General features: G+C 38.6%; 1 protein-coding gene across 1 annotated transcript in view; it reads right to left on the minus strand.

Annotated features, from left to right (window-relative positions):
* Positions 1 to 4,483: 4,483 nt before the first annotated feature.
* Positions 4,484 to 19,844, minus strand: part of micall2b (mical-like 2b) — an 18,635-nt gene continuing 3,274 nt past the window's right edge. Inside the window, exons 3-16 of the mRNA XM_039814145.1 lie at positions 17,331 to 17,472; positions 17,045 to 17,232; positions 16,714 to 16,841; positions 15,241 to 15,642; positions 14,909 to 15,042; positions 13,389 to 13,446; positions 12,664 to 12,818; positions 12,374 to 12,438; positions 11,731 to 11,854; positions 11,362 to 11,464; positions 9,955 to 10,028; positions 9,757 to 9,871; positions 7,869 to 7,915; positions 4,484 to 6,225 (exon numbers count right to left, since the gene is read on the minus strand). Coding sequence (XP_039670079.1) covers positions 6,152 to 6,225; positions 7,869 to 7,915; positions 9,757 to 9,871; positions 9,955 to 10,028; positions 11,362 to 11,464; positions 11,731 to 11,854; positions 12,374 to 12,438; positions 12,664 to 12,818; positions 13,389 to 13,446; positions 14,909 to 15,042; positions 15,241 to 15,642; positions 16,714 to 16,841; positions 17,045 to 17,232; positions 17,331 to 17,472 — 1,809 coding nt within the window. The 3' untranslated portion in view covers positions 4,484 to 6,151. The remainder of the gene's footprint in view (positions 6,226 to 7,868; positions 7,916 to 9,756; positions 9,872 to 9,954; positions 10,029 to 11,361; positions 11,465 to 11,730; positions 11,855 to 12,373; positions 12,439 to 12,663; positions 12,819 to 13,388; positions 13,447 to 14,908; positions 15,043 to 15,240; positions 15,643 to 16,713; positions 16,842 to 17,044; positions 17,233 to 17,330; positions 17,473 to 19,844) is intronic.

The following is a 19,844-nucleotide window of genomic DNA, read 5'->3' on the forward strand; positions in this document are numbered from 1 at the left end:
AAGATGCCACAATGAACAAACACAGGTACTGGGAAAGTTGTTTTTTTATGTTGTATAATAATTATGGCAATGTTATTCTTTGATGATTAAAACACAATAGTTTGTTCCACTTTTGGATCTATTGCTTAGATTTTGCGCCTGCATGTATAGCCTAGCTCTTAAGTCCTAAAAAAAAATGCACAGAAAAATGCACACAGCCCGTATTCAGAAACTGTGCCTTTAAACGAGCCAGCAGGACTTACATACGGTTGTGAGGTCATAACTATACTATATATAGGTAAAAAATGCCGCTACAGTGACGTTACAATTATTCCCCAGCTGCAATGAAGGTACAAAGACTCTAAGAGCAGAGAAAACCCGAAAACGCTTCAGACAGAGGGTAAATACGGGTATATTGAGACAGATAGCATGAGAAAAATGTGGAAAAAATTTGTTTTTTGACCAATAAAGCATGTAAATATGTTCTAGTAGTAACCAAAAATATAAATATGGACATGAAAATGAGCATGATATGGGACATTTAAAGCAAATCATTTAATGAGAACTATATTTGATCTTTTAAAATCTTGAAAATGTGAGAAATATTCACCCTGATGGATGGTGTTTGTGATTCATTGAGCACATATCCTCTCTGTCTTTTACATTACTCATTCAGACAAACAGAAGTATCCATCCGTGGAGGAGCTTAGCACACAACACACACACACACACACACACACACACACACACACACACACTGATCATTACCCTCCTGCCTTGTCACAGACACTTAGAGAAACATAAAGAGAGAGACCTGAACCAAAATCCTGAGATGATTTTGCCGCCTGTCACCACCACTGTGTGTGTGTGTGCGTGTGTGTGTGTGTGTGTGTGTGTGTGTGTGTGGAGACCACATGCAAAGGGTTTCCACGGGCGACAGCCAGAGGTTCTTGAGGGGGGGGGGTGGGTCCCCAGGCTGTGATTGCTTTTCCAGTGCTGTCATCACAAAGACACACTTATACTCAAAGAGCACTCTTTGTCAAAACAGTAACAAAGACTCAGGTACAAAAATAATTCTAAAACAACAATTCAATTCCTGCCATTTGTACCGTTTGTTACACCTTATGGCACAAGCAGCGATGCATCATACCAACACTGGAAATCCCTTTATCCACACAAAAATCAACCCCCTCCTTCATGCAAAAATATCTGGGTCTTCCCTCTAAAATCTGTCATCACTTTTATACTTTATTCTCACTGTTTTACTAAAGCAGAACATATTGCACTGCAAGAATGTTATCCAAGCACAGACTAAATATCTACACAAGTAGTTTTTTTTTTTTTAATAAAGCAGCCTTCAAAACGAGGTTACAGCACTTCCTCACATGGTCCATTTTATGACCTCTCGCTGATTTATAAGAACCTTGTGAAATCCATCAAAAAACACAGTGAGGGCGGAGAAGTCACGCTCCCTCATAATCGTACAGAAAAATAGAACATTATGGGGCATATCATTTCACAGCAACTGAAATACAGAAACAGATGATTGACTCAAGATCCAGAATGTAATGTCAAAGCCCCCCTTTTTAGTTTAGCACAATATTTAACCTTATTCTAATCTATGCCATTTCAATGAAGCACCTTGCCACACCAATACAAGAGATCACAGTTTCTAGACTTCACAAAACACTATGACTATTTAGCCAGTATGGCCCTAGTTTTCTTTTTTTATGATTGACTAATGGACTGCTGTAATAACACATTTCCAACGTGAATCTATCTATCCATCTATCTAGCTAGCTAGCTCTCTCTCTCTATCTATCTATCTATCTATCTATCTATCTATCTATCTATCTATCTATCTATCTATTTATCTATCTATCTATCTATATTTCTATCTATCTATAACTACTGTTACTTTAACAAACTTACTCAAGTAAAAGTAGGCTAGATGAGTAAAAATGTAATTAAATATAAGTAAAAATAAGGTCAGTTATCCTGAGGTCAGTTAAAATCTATCTAATCTAAACATTACTGTGTTACTTTTTAAAATGGGAAAGGGGAGTGGGTTATGATGATATATGATACTACTGTTAAATCAAAGAACATCTTAAGGCTACAAAATAAATTGCATTAAATGTCATCAGCAACAAGACCCCTTGTGTCCAACTCAAAAGTAAATTCCATTTCTATGCACTTTGCAGCCTGTGCATACGACTGATTATCAATTATAAATATACAACCACCTTCCTCAGACCACCTTCCTTCACTAAGGGCTCTGAAACCCCCACATTGGGAGCTGGTGAACATAGTGGAGCATTTAGCAGCAAAAAAGATAGAAAGATATTTCCCTTAGGAGAAGGTTGAGACCAAAAACAGAGCTAAAAGGAGAGTGAATATTGGACTTACATTTACCAGATGGACACAAACACAACTCTGAATGAAAATGAATGTTGTTACTTTTCTACTAGATGTGTAAATAGACAAATTGCTACCACATTTACTATACCAACTTTAAAGGTGATACATATGTTGTGTTTTCAGCTTGTTGGTGGTGGTGCCCCTGCAAGTGAAAAAATAAAACTGACATAACTTCAGTTCACTTGAAGATACCATAAAATCTGAGGTCCCAAAGTGTGTGTGCGTGTGCGTGTGTGTAAAGACCAAGCCTTACGCCGGTAAAGGGATGAAGAGGAATAGTGAGAAGTGTGCAGCGTGTCAAATTATAAACACAGCTTCCTTTTAAACCTTAAAGAAGTGAGGAAAAAAAGACATAAAGGCGTGTGAAACAACAATACTAACAGTTTGAGTGTATGCTAATGTTGACTTTACACTATTTTAACATGGATTAAGCAGATATGAGCTGTGAATGGATGAATCACATTATGTCGGAACAGAGTCGAGCCTCACTCGTAACTGTTTAAAAGTCTGTGTGAATAATATGTGAGGGCCCACTGTGTTATGTAAATGAACCACCTCAAAGGTATATTTACAGTCTGCACTGAAACCCCAAGCTCCCACATTATAAATGTACCTTATTGAGTCGACTTTAAGGCACATTTTCACCCTAAAGATAAACATGTTTAAAAGTTAAGCGGAGACATGATTGATTCAGACACAAAGCGGTGTGGTGATGGAACATTTTATCATGGTTTTAGGAAGGAATCAACAAACACTTTCACACATAACAGGAACAGATGTTGCCTTTAGAGAGGAGACGATTACACAGTTTTGTATTTTCACATCAAAATATATTGAGAAAAAAAACAACAAGTATGAGCTAAAAGTCAATTTCCCTGCTCTTTTCTTCTTTTATTGTATTATTTATCTCTTTTCCTCTTCGCTACTGTGAATGGATATTTCAACTGGAACAGAGAGAAATTGTTGTGTTTGCATGTGTCTTTGACCTGCAGGTCACCGAGAGCACTATGTTTCTGTGTTGTTCAGTGTTGTTACAGGAGATTAATGGCGGTCTTGAAATCTCAAAAATAAAAAAAATTATGTATCACAATATAATTTATTTTCCACTACGGGATCAACCTAAAATGCCTTCTTTAGTAAGGTGAAGAGTTGTGGTTATTCTAGGGACTCACAGCTTCAGCAGGTGGCAGTAAGATTATTTTATTTAAAATGAAATTTCTAATTACATCTCTGATAAAACCGTAATAAGGTGGGTAAATAAACATACAAAGAACTAGAAGAATGGCTACTCTCGTCAATGTCCATACTTCCTCCCTGAAAAAGGGTATAAGGGCTTAAGGAGTAGATGCACCGATCTGATACGGATATCGGACTGATACAGAGTAGAATGATTATTGGTGCCAATCTATTCAATTCAATTCTATAATTATTTACAATATATTATATACACACGTGTATTATGTAACAGACTGGGTTGGAGGTGATGGTGGCTGAGGCAAGCCTTTCTGCAGTAGAAAGACTAGCAGAAAAATCTAAATCTGAAAACCTATAAACTTATAAATTACAAAGATAATAAGTCCACGTCTTTCATTCTATGTCTGGGTCGGACCTTAAGTGTATTTGTCAGCTCTACAGACCAAACAATACAAAGGGATTCATGCGCTGTGTGAGCTCCAGAGGCATGGAAGGTCTCATGCTGCCTCCTAGTGTTTTCACAGAGAAAATGCATCATCACTGCACCAGTTTAACCGTTTTAAAAGACTAATGATAAATCCTGCTTGGGCCAAATATGATCGAAACATTACAGTGCCTGTTAAAAAAAAAAAAATATATATATATATATATATATATATATATATATATATATATATATATATATGTATATATATATATATGTATATATAAGAGAGAAATATGAGGACTAATTCAAACTCCAACACATGTAGGTCAGTAATATAAAGGCAAAATTGAAATACACTACCACTGCTCCCGCAGATGGTTTAGCATTAATGATATTCACCATTAAAGTTATGTACTATTATATTTCCATATGAGTGAATATTACAATATCAGAGAACCATGATCAATTCATAATATTGTCTTTTTATTAACATTTTTAGTAGATTTATGACGGTAATTTGTTCAGGCCAGAGTTCTGTAAGGACCAACTTTATACAATATATACAACTGAGATGAAGGGAAATAAAGGGGACAAGAACATTAACATATATACAATGTTACCTTTTGTGTAGTAACAAGAAGTTGTGTTGAAATTGATCAGTTTAGCCACAACTAAAATTTAAAGTTTGCCTCAGTGCCTATCCAAAAATGACTTTTACAAGTAATAGACTATAACACACAAACTAAACAATTCATTCAACAAAGAAAGATTTGAGAGAGAATGTGTACAGAATCCAGACCCAATATGGACCAGTTCTTGTATTTCTAAGAATCAAAAACATCAACTCTTGCTTTCAGTTTGAATACTTTGTTGTGTGACTGTGAGTCACACAACACAAACCAGATGTATCCCCTTTTCCTCTAGTCAACCATAAACATTCAAACTATTCAAGTACAGCAGAACATAGTTGGATTGGAAGGTAAAACGGCCAATAAACAAAGCATGACATCCAGTGACATTCTTGCAGCTATGTTTGAGCATCCAATATGAATTACCTCATGACTGTATTACTTAAAGAAACATCCATTTGTATATAGTGAAGAGAATAATAACTCAAAGGGGCGCTTACTGTCTCAGAGCTTTTCACTTTGTTATTAAAGGATTATATTTGCTGAATAAAACCTGATGTTGAAATCTCTAAACCATTAGTAAGTGAACCTTCATGATCTACTGTTCCCAAAGGTCCAGAGTAAAATGCACATATGAGCCAGCCTTTCTGGCTTTTAACCAAAACAAATATATGCCTACTTGCAAACGCGTGTCATAGGTCGCATAATCCTACAGGCTGTGACAAAGTCTAAAGAGTAATGATAGCTTTATTAATTTATAATCTTGTGTAGAGAAAATTGTTTTTTTCTGCTTTTTGCTTTCATGTGAAACATCTCACGACTCTTGAACCTTAGAAACCACTGGTCTAGAAGAAACTAAATAACATGTCCTTATCAAAGGGCAGCGCTCGGAGTAAACTTGTTGCTGTCCGAGAAAGAAAGGAGTGCTGTATTTGACACAAAACTACACAGAGCGAGACCTTTAAGATTAAATGCAGTTCAACATGTAATCGACTACAACAAGGTCAGAGAGTGATCCTGTCAAGTCAGTCTTGTAGTGCTGAGCAAAGAGCAAGAAACAGCTGTGACCTCTGTTCTTTAAGTCGTATTACCATCTGTAGTGTTACTGCAAACAACCAACATTTCAATAAGTTGCAAATATATAAAGTGTGAGTGTGTGTGTGTGTGTGTGTGTGTGTGTGTGTGTGTGTGTGTGTGTGTGTGTGTGTGTGTGTGTGTGTGTGTGTGTGTGTGTGTGTGTGTGTGTGTGTGTGTATTTAAGAGCAGTAGACAGATTAAGACTAGAAGGGTATTAAAATTAACAACTAGAGCACTGAACCCAATGTCATCATGGCTGATGAGTCATTAACCCCTCAACATTGTGTGTCACTGGCAGGCAGGAGTGATGCAGTCGTCAGAGGGAAGGGAATTTCTTCAAAAGTGCTTAAATTGACCACACACACACACACACACACACAGAGACACACACACACAGACACACACAGCTGTGTGTTGCGGAGCATCATCCCTCCTTCTTGTTCCCCCAAAACAGTTTGAACTTCGGAGACTTTTTCTTTGGTTTGTCTTTCTTTATGTCTGGGAGGAGAGAGAGAGAGAGAGAAGGAAATGATAGTCAAAAGATGACACAGAGGTAAACATCACAAGTGAGATTGGTAATAGTTATTCTGTGAAATCTCAAACAATCAAACTCAAATCAGTTTTAAAAAGTGTTTGTAGCACAAACTAACACTAAAAGCTTTGTAGTCATTTTCTAACAAATCAACGGTATAAGCCCATAATACCCCAAATAATATAACATCAAGATTTGATGATATATTATCATTTCGTTTTGTTGTCCTTATTTTTGGCTGTATGTCTGTTTCTATTGGAACTGTGTGTAACATTGGGGCGGCAGTAGTCCGTGGGGACTTGGCTTTGGGACCCGAGGATGGGCGGATCAAGTCCTGCACGGACCAAAGTACAGAGTGTTAACTGGTAGCTGGAGAGGATCCCTTGAGCAAGGCACTGACCCCCCAACTGCTTGGAGGCCGACTATGTGGCAGCCCCTTCGCACAGACACCTCTCTATTAATGCATGTCCAAGTTTCCTGTGTGTGTATATTTCGGGCCTGTGTGTGTAATGTAACAACAAAGTTTAGAAATTAAATTTCCCTATTGAGGTTAATGAAGTGCTTCAAAAAAAACACAAAACAGGAGTCAAAATCTTTGTATGTGTACACATAAATCCAATAAAGCTGATTCTGATTAAAAATGTGATATTTTTATATATAGGTAGAATTTTTATATTTTAGATTAGTATAACTTTTATATTAGTACAACTTCTGTATGCATTATTGTGCTTTAAACACATTTACACAGCATTGAAAAGACAAAAGAGAGTCCAGAAGTTTAAAGTTTGTTTTTAGTCAGTCATAAGTCTGTTTCATCTGTGAGGGTTCACATAGTAGAAGCACGGATGCCATGGTCACATGATTCAGAATGTCAGTTAACCTTTGTTGGAGGTGTCCCATTACAAGATTAAAAAAAAAAAAAAAAAACAATGAAAAAAACAAAAACTCCTGGCAGAAAATCAAAATGTGGTATATTTCCGTGGCCGTGGTATAGAGTAGCATTTTACGACATTGTGTGTAAACTATCACATGTACTCCAAATGGGAATCAACTGTGAAACTTTGGCATTAACTTTATGAATAACATTAAATTAAAATGGCTAGTCTTTAGCCCACGGTCGGCGTTCACTCGCTGCAACATAACGACCTTTCACTTAAGTTCAATAAATCTCCGAAATTTTCAGCCCTGCTTTCCCAGTCATGAATTGCAAATGAAGCCGGCATTAACTCTATTCTATCAGAGGGTCAAATTAACCAGCTACATTATCCATTTGTCTAACAGGAAACACCGCTGACAAAAAGAGGGGGAGCATTTTGTTTGATGCTTTTTCCATTAGCAGTCATTAGATCAAATGAGATGAAAACATCGGCCGGTGGCACCCTTAGAAAATTCAGCACATTCACTCACACACACTCACACACACACACACGCACTTCCATAAACCACAATGAGAATTTCTATCCACTTCAATTAGAGGCATCCATGATGGAAATCCTCAATTGGATAATTTATAAGCCAACTAAGTTGCAGTGACATCGAGGTTGTGATAACTAATGAACAGAGCGGAGGGGGGGGTCAGATGGCCTGTGGAGGTGTTGGAGACACTCACTGAAATTCATCATCATCTTGTTTAGTTGTTCGTCCTCCTCTTCCTCCCTGCAAAAAAAAAAACACAAAAAGCGAGCACATATTTACAGCAGGCTCGAACCATAACATACTGTATTTATACATACTATGGAATCTATGACAACTAGGGCAGTGACATATTTTGTTGTTTTGGCTCTGTACTGTATTGGATTTATATTAAACTATGGCCATGAAATAATGCTGACGCTAAACATTTCTTCAGTACTGATTAATTTGTTTCTGTAATTTATCATTTAGTCTTTAAAATATCAGAATAAAGTGAAACATGCCTGTCAAACTTTCCCAGAACCGATAAAACTGAAAAGATTTACATTTGAGAAGTTGTAAACAGTCGATATTTACCTGATACATGACTTAAATATGCATGAACGTACATCTACATATGTGCGTAGTACGTACATATACTCTATACATAAAATAACAGTTTTTAGCATTACTAGGACATTGCAGTGCTGATGTTCAGCTATAATTGTAAGGGTTTTACATCCACTTCATCTGAAAATGTGTAGGAACTGTAGCTTTTTTCTCCCAGTTTGACGCTCTGTGAGGCCGATGCCTCAGAGAGCTTCACTTTCTGCTTTATTTGGGGGCTTTTTGCCTTCAGGCTAATTTTCAGCAAGTAAATTACACAATCAGTTAAATTGAGGTCATGATACTGACTAGGCCAGTCAAGAACATTCTGCTTTTTGGCCATAAAAACACCTCGTTCTGGGCTCATTAGTCTATATCGCCAACAATGGTTAACTGCTCCTCAGCTCTCTGCAGGGTAAATCGAGCCAGCTAGCTAGACTATCTGTCCAATCGGAGTTTCCTGTTGCACGACTAAAACAACTTTTGAACGAGCACATTTCACCGAAACAATTTCCTTCCCGGGGCTATTTTGCAGAGACACTGTAATTGCGTCAGGCGCTATGGGCCGCCCAAGACGATTGTGATTGGTTTAAATAAATGGCATAAACCAGAGCACATTTCTCTCCCATCCCGGAATGGGATAAGGGATGGGAGAGAAGCTGGAATGCTGTGTGGACTAGCCAGACATTATTTCATAATATTAACATTCGTACAGTGTTTGATTTAACTTATTTTTAAATTGAGTAACAATATGTTGTCCTACATACATAGTTGCAGTGGTGTTCTTAGGTGGAAAAAATGGTGGGGTGACCACTACTGTACAGGTGATAATCCACCTGAGCACATACCTGTTCTGCGTAACGTTAGCTATGTTTACCGAATTGTTCCGCGTTTTGTCCTGCTGCTTTCGTGTTTGGTAATCCTTTTAAAAAGATGCTTGAGATTTTGAAAGCCTGTTCTTGACCAGGTCCCATCCACTCAGAATAACACACACACACAGGAAGCAAAAGAAAAAGTGTCCTCTTTGATAGTTAGCTAGCACCGCTACACATTAACTCAGATTAATTTTACCAGCAGTTCAGTTTATAACAATATCCCGTAGGTGGTGGGCACCAAGGAGTTTAATCTCAAGTTTTTCTTCAAAGGGCAGACTTTTAAATTTGTGTTGTAGAAGATAATCTACATTGTTCAAGCTGAACAAAATTACTATCCGCGCGAATGACGACAACACACATATAGCCAATAAAATTGCAACGGGGCAACAGGCAATCAGCCCCACATGGCATCAAGTTGTGCCATCCACCTTGTGAGCGCATAAACACCATTTTAAAACTATTATATCCAGCCACTGACCTTATAGTTGTAGAATAATGGTAAATAACAGCAGCAAAAGTATATTATATACGAATTATATTAATTTCTAAGTTACTCGGTACCACTAAACCCACACTGCCATGCCAGCAGGTGGGGACTCTTCTCTACTGTATTTGTATACACACCTGAGTCTGTCCTCATCCAGACCCTCTATAATAGCGTTTCTGTCGTTGACGATCTCCATCAGTTTGGCCATCAGCTGCTCTTCTCTCTTACGGTCCCAGGTTGTTTTCAGATGTTCTGCTCAAACACAAACACATTTTAATCTCATTGGTTTCATTTTTTGTCTTGTTTTGAATGTGTTCCCCCCCCCAAACTCTCACCTGGTTTTTCCATCAGTTTCCTGAGCTCCTGCTCAACACTGGGCTGCTCTTCCTCCAGGTCCTGGGTTTTTCCACTACACATAAAAACAACATACACATATATTATTGTATATGTTACTACCACCTGCAATTGTATGGTTCGAGTCTGTTTTTTTTTTGACAAATTTAGTTTTGCCTCAATTCCTCCAACATGTATATATTCATATGAGCTATGTGGTTATTATACCATCACATTTTCTGTGAGATGCAGTTGAAAGCTCATTTAGCTAAAACATACACTGAGTTAAGATTATTTTGCCAAACTACTACACCCAATGTCAAGAATAAAAATTATATTTTGGGCGCCACTAAAAATAGCAAAATCATCAGTATGTTGTTCATTCTGTCCAAGTGTTGTCAGCAGTAATGAAGACGATTGTAGCCTAAAGTCATCACTAGCAGCGAATTACATTTGCCATGTTATGTTTTATGTGTCAAAGATGAACCCATTTTTACAAATTTTATCCAACCTTTTCCAAACATTTGCTTGTGATATTCCATAACATTTTTGTGTAACCTTTGGCTGAATTCTTGTAATTGAGGCCTACTTAACATAAATTGCCATAATTATGAAAAACATACCAAATGTATTTGACACGACCACAGCTAACAGTGATTCTATAAATGGTGAATGGACTGCACTTACATAGTGCTTTTCTATGTTAGCGGACTGAGTGATTTACATTTTGCCTCTTTTTTTTGGTCTCCACTAACTCCTGAGGGAAATATCTGGCTCTTTAGCTGCTCAATGCTTCACTATGTTCACCAGCTAGTCGCCAACTTTTTCAGTCACAGGGCGTAAAAATAAAACAAGGAGTTTAAAGACAATAACACACTCTGGTGTGAGGCAGGCAATAATTATCTGTGGGTTTGTCACCATGAGCGACCCCTGTAACATTACACATGGTCATTTGATCCATTGTTAACATAAAAATTGATTGATAATTGATTAGAGAAGCTTTAAATGGGCATAACTCAGCAGTCATGAGCTCAGTGTGCCCATTGTTATTCCAAGATATTTTCCAAAAATCTCCATGATTTCTAACACTGTGTATTTTATTGCAAATCTGGATTAACATACATACGACTTTCTTAATATTTTTTGTTTAGAGGTAGAGGTTGAACATTAATTTATGGAAGGAATAACTGCAGCGCATGTGTGCTGTTAAGCAGCATCCTGCTTCACACTGCAGCCAGTGGGAGGGTGAGCTGTCTTGTTCCAGGACGCCCTGCTGTGGGACGGAGGAGGGAGGACACTGGGAATTCAAACTGTCAACCTTCTGGCCACAAGTCTGTTTCACTAATCGCTAAATAGTGGCATGCCCCTTCTCTGAGTGTGTTTGTGTGTATGTGCGCGTGTGTACTCACATGTAGACCAGTTCAGACTCCCGGCGCATGGCCACCTGCTTGTTCCTGATCAAGTTGAACCACTCGACCATGAGCTCATCCATGAGAGAGTCATCTTCACCCTCTGACACACACACACACACACACACACACACACACACACACACACACACACACACACACACACACACACACACACACACACACACACACACACACACACACACACACACACACACACACACACACACACACACACACACACAACCACACACACACACACACACACACACACACACACACACATTACTTTCCTTCCTCTAAATCTGCCTCTCTTTTTACTGACTGAAGAGGAGGCTCATACAGTACGAGTGTGTGTGTTAATCTCACCTTCTTCACTGCTGCGGAGCCTCACTTCCAGCTCCACTCCCCTCTTCTCCCACTCGTTCAAATTATCTTCAATCTCCTGCAGTTCCTTCATGATGTCCTCTTTGAGAATGTAGCCCGGCTTCGTCTACAGATGTTACACATATACAGTACACAAAAATTAAATGAAAGATGTCAACTAAAACATAGGTAGGGAGCACAGGTGAACATAACATTGTGATCCCAGAGCATTTATTAAATGACAACCTTACTGTACATCTGAGTATGGAGGAAAAGGCAGTAAAAGAAAAATATAAATGAGTGAAAAAAAGGTTTTCCTTTCCTCCAATCAGTAAATTAAATAAATTAAACCTAATTTATTGTATACATCTATAGGTCTTTGACTAGCTTGTTTTATTTGTCAGCTCCATAGTTTACCTATTTTTTGGTTTTGACACTCATTTAGTCACTTTTAGCTTTAGCTAGCTAACATTGTTTACGTTAGCTTGCTGGCTAAAATACTTTAGCTACTGTTACAAGAGTTCATACTGTGAAGCTGCAGCTCATTTTGAATGAAAAAGAAAAAATTAATAATTCAAAGGGATTACATTTAAAATGATATGATACAATCTAAGGCAAACATATTTTCTATTTAATGGTTCAGTACCTTGGAATTCTTTGACTCTGGCTTGGTGCCATTTGCAGTTGGGTCTCTCTGACCATTCAGGAATCCTGAAAAAGAAAATAGTTAATAAGAAAAATAGATATAAAGAAAGTTAGGAACAATGACAGGAGAGGGAGGAAACCCCTGAGATGTCTTTATAGAAGACCATTTGTGCTAGAAACATTGTGATGTCCATGTAGAATAAAAGAGGAACGTGCATAGGGATGTGCAGGTATATTTTTATGTCCAAATCGCATTTAAACAGAACATTACAACACTGGTGACCACGTTACCCTTTGCTGCAGGTGGAGCTGCAGGTGGAGCGACAGAAACGCTCGGGCTGGGCAGACGAGAGGAGGGAGAAGGCCCGACAGACAGCTCTGAAGTCTGAGGCTTTCCAGCTCCATTAGCCCGCGCTTTAGGAGAGGACTGGGTGGGACCAGCAGGTCTGTGGATGGATGGAGGACGAGCAGAAAAGAGAAAAAGAGAGACATAATTCAATTAATGGCCATTTATCTGCTCCTACAAGTAGTCCCCATTCTGTCTTGCTGCAACCCTTAGTTTTGATTCATGAGAGTGGGAGGAAAGGTCATCCGGGGGAAAAGAACTCAGAGCACTGAGCATATGTTGCACCACGGAGGACTCTACTCAGTCCTGACACCATTTGGGGCTCACATGCATGTGGCGGAAGAGAAGAGACTGAAAGATCTGACTACAAATGATAGGCGAGCCATTTGGAGGAGCAGCAGGTACAGGCTTCCTGTGGGAGGAAAGGTTGGATAGATGGATGAAAGACAGGATCAAAGGATGGATGGATGAAAGACAGCCTCCAAAGGCTGGATGGATGGATGGATGGATGGATAGATAGACAGGAGGACATTAGGAGAGAAAAGAGATGTTGATATGCTGTGAGCCCGCCTACATACAGATACTCCCTGGCAAGGGCAGGGCAAGGAATTAACCAGAAACAGAGAATATGAGGCAACACAGAACAAACGTCAATAAATTAAAGTCTTACTTGGAGACGGGTTTAAGCTTCAACCTCCAGTCTGCAGGAGAGTCCTTGTTTTCTGATACTGATGAGAAAAAAAGAAATCAAGCAAAACTTTAGTGTTTTTCACTTTCAGGTAGGGCTGCTCGATTATGGAAAAAATCCTAATCACGATTATTTTGGTCAATATTAAAATCACATTGTTATTTAACACGATTACTCATCGTATTTTGGAAAGATAATGCAATTATTGAACTTGAAAAAACAGTGAAACAAATCAACAGTGAAAACACCTTGAACTGTGAAATTTCCCTTAATACTGTTCACGTTGAAAGTTTTTGACAAAAATCTTTTGACAATTTTTTTTTATTATTATTCTGTTTTTGTGATCGTTAGGAGCCAAAAAGACAAACATTTTTGATTAATTGCACAGCCCTACTTATTTACTACATCACACCAGAGTCCCTATAACAAAAAATAAAAAAAATAGGAACAGAGATTGGGTAGTGGATACCCAATATTTTTTTTTATGTTTTCTTATAGAGAAATTTGCCACCAAAAGCAGGTCAAAGTCAGGGGAAGAACAATATAAAAAGGTCCACATTAACTGCAATTTTGAAGATGAAGATGAACATGAAGATTTTAATATTTGCAAAATGTTCCCAGAGCCTTGAAAAGAAGTTTTATGTTGATTGTCATATCCGTGTAAAGTATATGGAACAATCGCTTTGTGCATAACTGGTCCTGGCGCTGTTATTTTTTATTTATTTATTTATTTATTTATTTATTTTTTCGCTGAGCATTTCATTTCCAAACTGAACTTGGATAATTTAGTTTGTTTGGTGGCCTACTTTGTTTGAGTCTTTCATGAGGGATCATACCATCATGAAAGACCATATTAGGTTATTCTTCTACCAATATCTGCTGTCTAAATGTATGACTCTGGGTAAGTTGATTGAAGTATTTGTTTAAGGCATAAGACAAGTTTTTGGGATAACATTTTCAACCATATTGCTTAGCCCTATATTCTCTGTACAACAAGCACTTTCTCATAGGGCTGTTTAATTAATCAAAATTTTAATCGTGATTATGACTTCGGCTCCCAATGATCACAAAATACAGATACAGAATAATGGAGAAAAACAATTATTTAGCTCATTACGTTTTGCAAGTAAACTCTTATTTACTCTTGTGTTCTGAATGAAAAAATAAAGTTTAAATAGGAAAAGTATTAAGGCAAATTTCACAGTTGTATGTGTTTTTTTTTACTGTTGATTTATTTTTTTTACTGTTGATTTATTTAACTTTTCCACTGTTTTTTTAAGTTCAATAATTGCAACATCTTTCCAGAAGTCAACGAGTAATCGTGTTAAATTATCCCGATTTCAATATTGACCGAAATAATCGTGATTATATTTTTTTCCATAATCGAGCAGCCCTACTTTCTTATACATTATACCACACACAAATGAGCGTTTCTCTCACAAACGTGTATTATACCAGGCTAAACTACTCTGTGTACAGTTATTAAATTACGTGGGTTTAACCTGAGGTGTTGGGTGATTCATTGCCGGGCTTTGAGGCGCCTTTGTCTGGGGTTTTGGCTCCGAGTCCACTCCTGTCGGCCGGGCTCGGAGTCTGGCTGTCTATCGGAGTCTGCAGGTCAGCGGGTGGTCGGAGTTTATATTAGGAGGCTCTTTCAGCTTCATTCTCAAATCAAATCTGATGCGGTGACGAATAATTGCAGTGAAATCTAGTTTTCACCAGTGTGTTCTTCCTCAGTCAATTTTTGGAAATTAACGTCAATTTTTTTTTTTTTTTTTTTTTTTTTTTTTTTTTTTTTTTTGCTGTGTTACGTTTTTTTTTTTTTTTTTTTTACTCGAAGAAATTGAGCTTGGACTGTAGTGTCTTTGCCGCCGTGGTTGAGGTACGAGGAGCAGCAGTGGGCCCGGTGTTGATAGAAGTGGTTGTTGTGGTGAAGGTAGATTCACAAGTAGTCCGTGAAGCCGTGGGTTTGGAGACAACACACGTCTGACTCTCTTTAGCAGTGGAAGAGAGACTTGAAGCAGGCCGGGAAGGAGACGGGGAAGAAAAAGTGGTGCAGAAGCTGGGAGGGGTGCTGGGTTTATCCGTCGGCCATGATGGTCTCAGTCTGGAGGGTGCATGGTTTGGAGGAGTTGTGTTGGCTTTAGGGGAGTCTGCTAAAGGAGTGAATCTAGAAACAGGAGTGTTTGTGGGTAAGCCACTGAGCGGTGCAGTTGGGTTAGTAGGCGACAGTAACCTGAAAGACAGAAAGCACAACACATGTAATTATTACAAGTACAAAATTATTCCCATACATGGCACACATGGACAAAAAACAGTGTCTTTTTAAATAACGACGGCCAATAATTCCAATCCCCCCAAAATAAAAATGATCTATATCCTTAAGTGAAGCCCTAATCTTGTTAAAAGCACCACTTCTGTGAATGTGTTAACTGGCACGCGACAATCTAACGTCTAATATATCAACAATCCATGCAACTAACTTTATGCACTCATAGGAAAATCTGTGAGGGCAAGGACATCAAAATGAAGCATTTGAACCTCATAATTACATACAAAATGAGGGAAAAAAAGTCACAAAAAAAAAAAAGAAAAACTAACATAACTACAGTTTTATGAATTCTGGATGATGCCAGATATATGTGTAATACTTGGATTCCCACAGTCTGTCAAGGTCAGGAAGAATAAAATTGAACCTGCCATACAGCCAAGAGTTGATTTCTGATTTCAAAGGCACCAATTTTTTACCGGACAGAAATCTTAGATTTTCTCTTAAACCAGGCAAGGAAATGTCATTGTAATTAGTCAGAACCAGAGTTACTTACAACTCACCAAAGTGCATTAAATTATTCTTTAAAATTAAAGCAATCATGAAAAGGAAACTGTAAATGTTACAGAAATGGACTATGACATGGAATATAATAAGCAGGGCACATTGCTACTAGCATAGCATACACAATCTCCAACTAAACTGTCGGCGAACGAGTTGCATTATGGGTAATATAGGCATCAAATTACGACAAGAAAGATGAACACGTCTGCTTCTGCTGCATCGATTTTGATCCTTTTTGTGTCCGACAATGTTCTAAATAATACAATATCCGTGGATTACACTTTTTATGCATCATTTAAATGCAAATGTCATTAATCAATGTATAGCTGTTTTTTAGATTTGCCAATTAATTCACTTTTTTACTTTGATTTTAATTGAAAACTAAAAACATCTATTATTGTTCTGGTGGCACACTCTAGACTCCACAGATTATAAGGATCTGTTCTGATTAAATTAATTTCCTTGGGTTCTTACTTTGCACAGTTCCTGTGATAGAGCTTCCCGTCCACTAGATGTCGCTGCACCAGATGAACGTGCTTGTTGCAGGACACACATTTGTTACTCAGGGTGCCTGTCTGATGGGATTTCTCAACCACAACATCCTAGAAAAGGGGAAAAGAGGGTAAGAGGGGTTTCATGAGGTGGAAATGAAAACTTTATTTATACTGACTGTAACTTATCTAACGCAAGGCGGGTTTCTTTTGTAACAGCAGTTTGGTAGAACAACAGAACGTTGTCTTTGTGTTTGGCTTTGCAAACATCCACATTTCTCTGATCAGAAAAGTATTGAGGCAGCAAAGGTTACCTTTGTGGCAATCCTGGTTTGTTTTGGGGAAGGAGAAGGCCGGGTTATGTTGGAGGAGGGGGGAGGGCTGTTCTCTCTGGCTGGTTTGGAAGAGGGAAACACCTTCGCCGCCACCGGCTGGTTCTTTTTCCCAGACGGTTCGTCTGTGGGGCCGTCTGCTGGGCGCTTTATACCTCCCATACCACCAACTGCACCGAACACATAATAAACAGAGACACACAGTCAGATGAGACAGGAAGAAGGGAACAAAAGGCAGAGACGGACACTGCGAGACACTGATACTCACTCGGGGAGCGTCCATGGAAGTAGTTGTAGTACTGGGACACGTATGTCAGGATACTGAGACGGTCAGGAACCCTAAGAGCCACCATGTCTTCTGCATCCAACAGCGCTGGAATTCCCAACTTCTCCTCTGCAACCTTGAACGCCTGCAAATAACATTACAACGATAACTTTATCCAACAAGACAGAAGAAGCTCAGGGTGGATTTTTAGCATCTAGGCCACAGATGGAAATAGACCAATAAAAGCAGAACTGACTGACTGTCTTTGTGAGGCCTCAATGAAAGACTTGGGAGACTTTAAAACCCTTTGCACAAGAGCTTTGCTACTTGATGTTAGTATTCATGTTTGGGACTGCGAGATCAAGCGACAGAGAGAGGTTTGGCCAAAATCAGTGTGTTTTGAAACTGAAGAAGGCAAGAGTGCAAATACATTTGCATTGAATTGGTTTTATTTTTTAATTGTCTAATTGAGTACCTGACATTGGATTGGATTGAATGCCCATCCTACCTATGGATGTGGACATGTGTTTAAAATGACTGTTTTCTATCATGTTGTTTTTAGCGTATCCTGAAAAACTTGCCTTTGTTCAAATGGCAGAAATCTGACTACAGACTGAAGCTTCACCTTATGTGTTTAGAGAGAAAGTGAGTCAGGAATTTCTAAACAAGATTCCCGTTCAGCAATTCCATGGAAGCAGACAAAAAACAACAAGCAGAGGCAGGCCGATGAGCACCAGAGGCATAACTTAATCAGTAATCAGACGATCAAGAGAGCCATAAAAACACTGTTTACTTTGCTGTGCACTTTAATCTCTTACAGGTTATTGTTGTATTTAACCAATCTGTTCCTACAGCTTTGTTTCAGTTACAATCCTGAAGAGTGTCAAATACTGGCTGCTAATTTAAGCTTTCATTTGATATATTTCACTTTAAAAAGCGTAAACATTTGTGATGTTGAGCTTCTGTCAGTCCCAGCGCTCAGAGTCCAGTGATGAAGCTGCGGGTAGGAAGTGAAAGTAAAGAAAGCAATAAAGCAATGTGCCCAGACTGAAACACTCTGTATTTGGCAAAGAACTTCTCTCTCCTCTCTGTGTGAACATGTTTGACATTTTCGAAAATTCCCTGTTACCTAACATGAAGTGGTGCTGATGCAATATGCAGAGCCAACACGCACGTAGAAGCAATGTATGGCTGCAAGTAACAATTACTTTAATTAGCAACTAATAAATCTATTTTTGGACTGAATGTGTTGAACCCATTTCCTTTCTCATAAAATATTAGTATTTTAAATAAATCATGCTTTGTTTACATCCATGTTTACTAGATTGTGTTCTTCTTCACTAGCTTTATTGACTGGGGCTAGGTATCATTCAGAAAATGTCGATACCGGTACCGATGGACCGCTGTCACAGCAGACATTTTGACTTGTCATAGTAGGAAAAGCACAGCTGAAATTGATAACCTTAACAATGGCTCCATTCCATCAAGTGTCCCAGTAAGCTATTTCAGTGAGTCAGCATGCACAATACCAGGCCCTCTCCTAAGTGGAATGCAGCCATCATTAATGGTTTCGAATACACCTGTGCTTTTTCTACTATGACATGTCAACATGTCTGCCGTGAAAAAGGTCTATACAGTGACTTCGATGCCAATTTTATAAAACAAAAAGAAATTACAACATTACGGCACAAATCTTTTTATTTATTTTTCAGCTCCTACTACGTGAGCCCCGTCTCTGCGCGTAACGTAGAGTTGTTCGCAGGGCGGTTCTCTCTGTACCCCTTCTAGGCGTAGATTGAGTTTTGCACCCCCCCTCCCCAGGTCTCGCATTGCCAGATGTCCACAGTGCTGTGTCAGCGATAGAGTATCAATGTATGTTAATTTTACTTTCTAGCACCATGTATGTTAGATGGCACCAACATTTGGTCTAACCATAACTGGTCTGGCAACCTAAAGGCCAGTGTTTTGTTTCCAGAATTGTTTGCATAGTGACTTACTATGGGGGGGGTCTGGGGTCGACCCCCTGAAAATTTTGGTGACTATGTATTGCTGAATATGCACTTATTTTTCTTTACCTTTTTCTGAATCAATTTATGCTGGAAATATCTTTATCTAAAAGGGAAACATAGATTACAATCCAAATATAAAAACATAATGGAATATTTTGTAGTAATGCTCTCAGGCATTCTGTATTGCTTTCATCTATTTATTCTCCTTTGGATCTATGTTTCTAATTATATCTGAGTCGCCCCCAACACATTTGACGCCCCAGGCAATCGCCTAGGTCGCCTATAGCAATCGCCGGCCCTGGTTGTTCGGGCCTGTCTCTGCGACGTGTAACATTACACAGCCAATCACAAGCACTATTAGATCTTGGTAGAAGCATGCAGCATGCTTATTGGCTCATTGACTCTGATGAGATGTACTCCTTTGGTACTGAAATTGGGTATTGAATGACGAGGCATTTTTCAATACTCAATTCGGTCGGTGACTAAAAAGTATTAAATTCCGTACCCA

The sequence above is a fragment of the Perca fluviatilis genome, chromosome 1, assembly GCF_010015445.1.
Source record: "Perca fluviatilis chromosome 1, GENO_Pfluv_1.0, whole genome shotgun sequence".
Taxonomy (NCBI): Eukaryota; Metazoa; Chordata; class Actinopteri; order Perciformes; family Percidae; genus Perca; species Perca fluviatilis.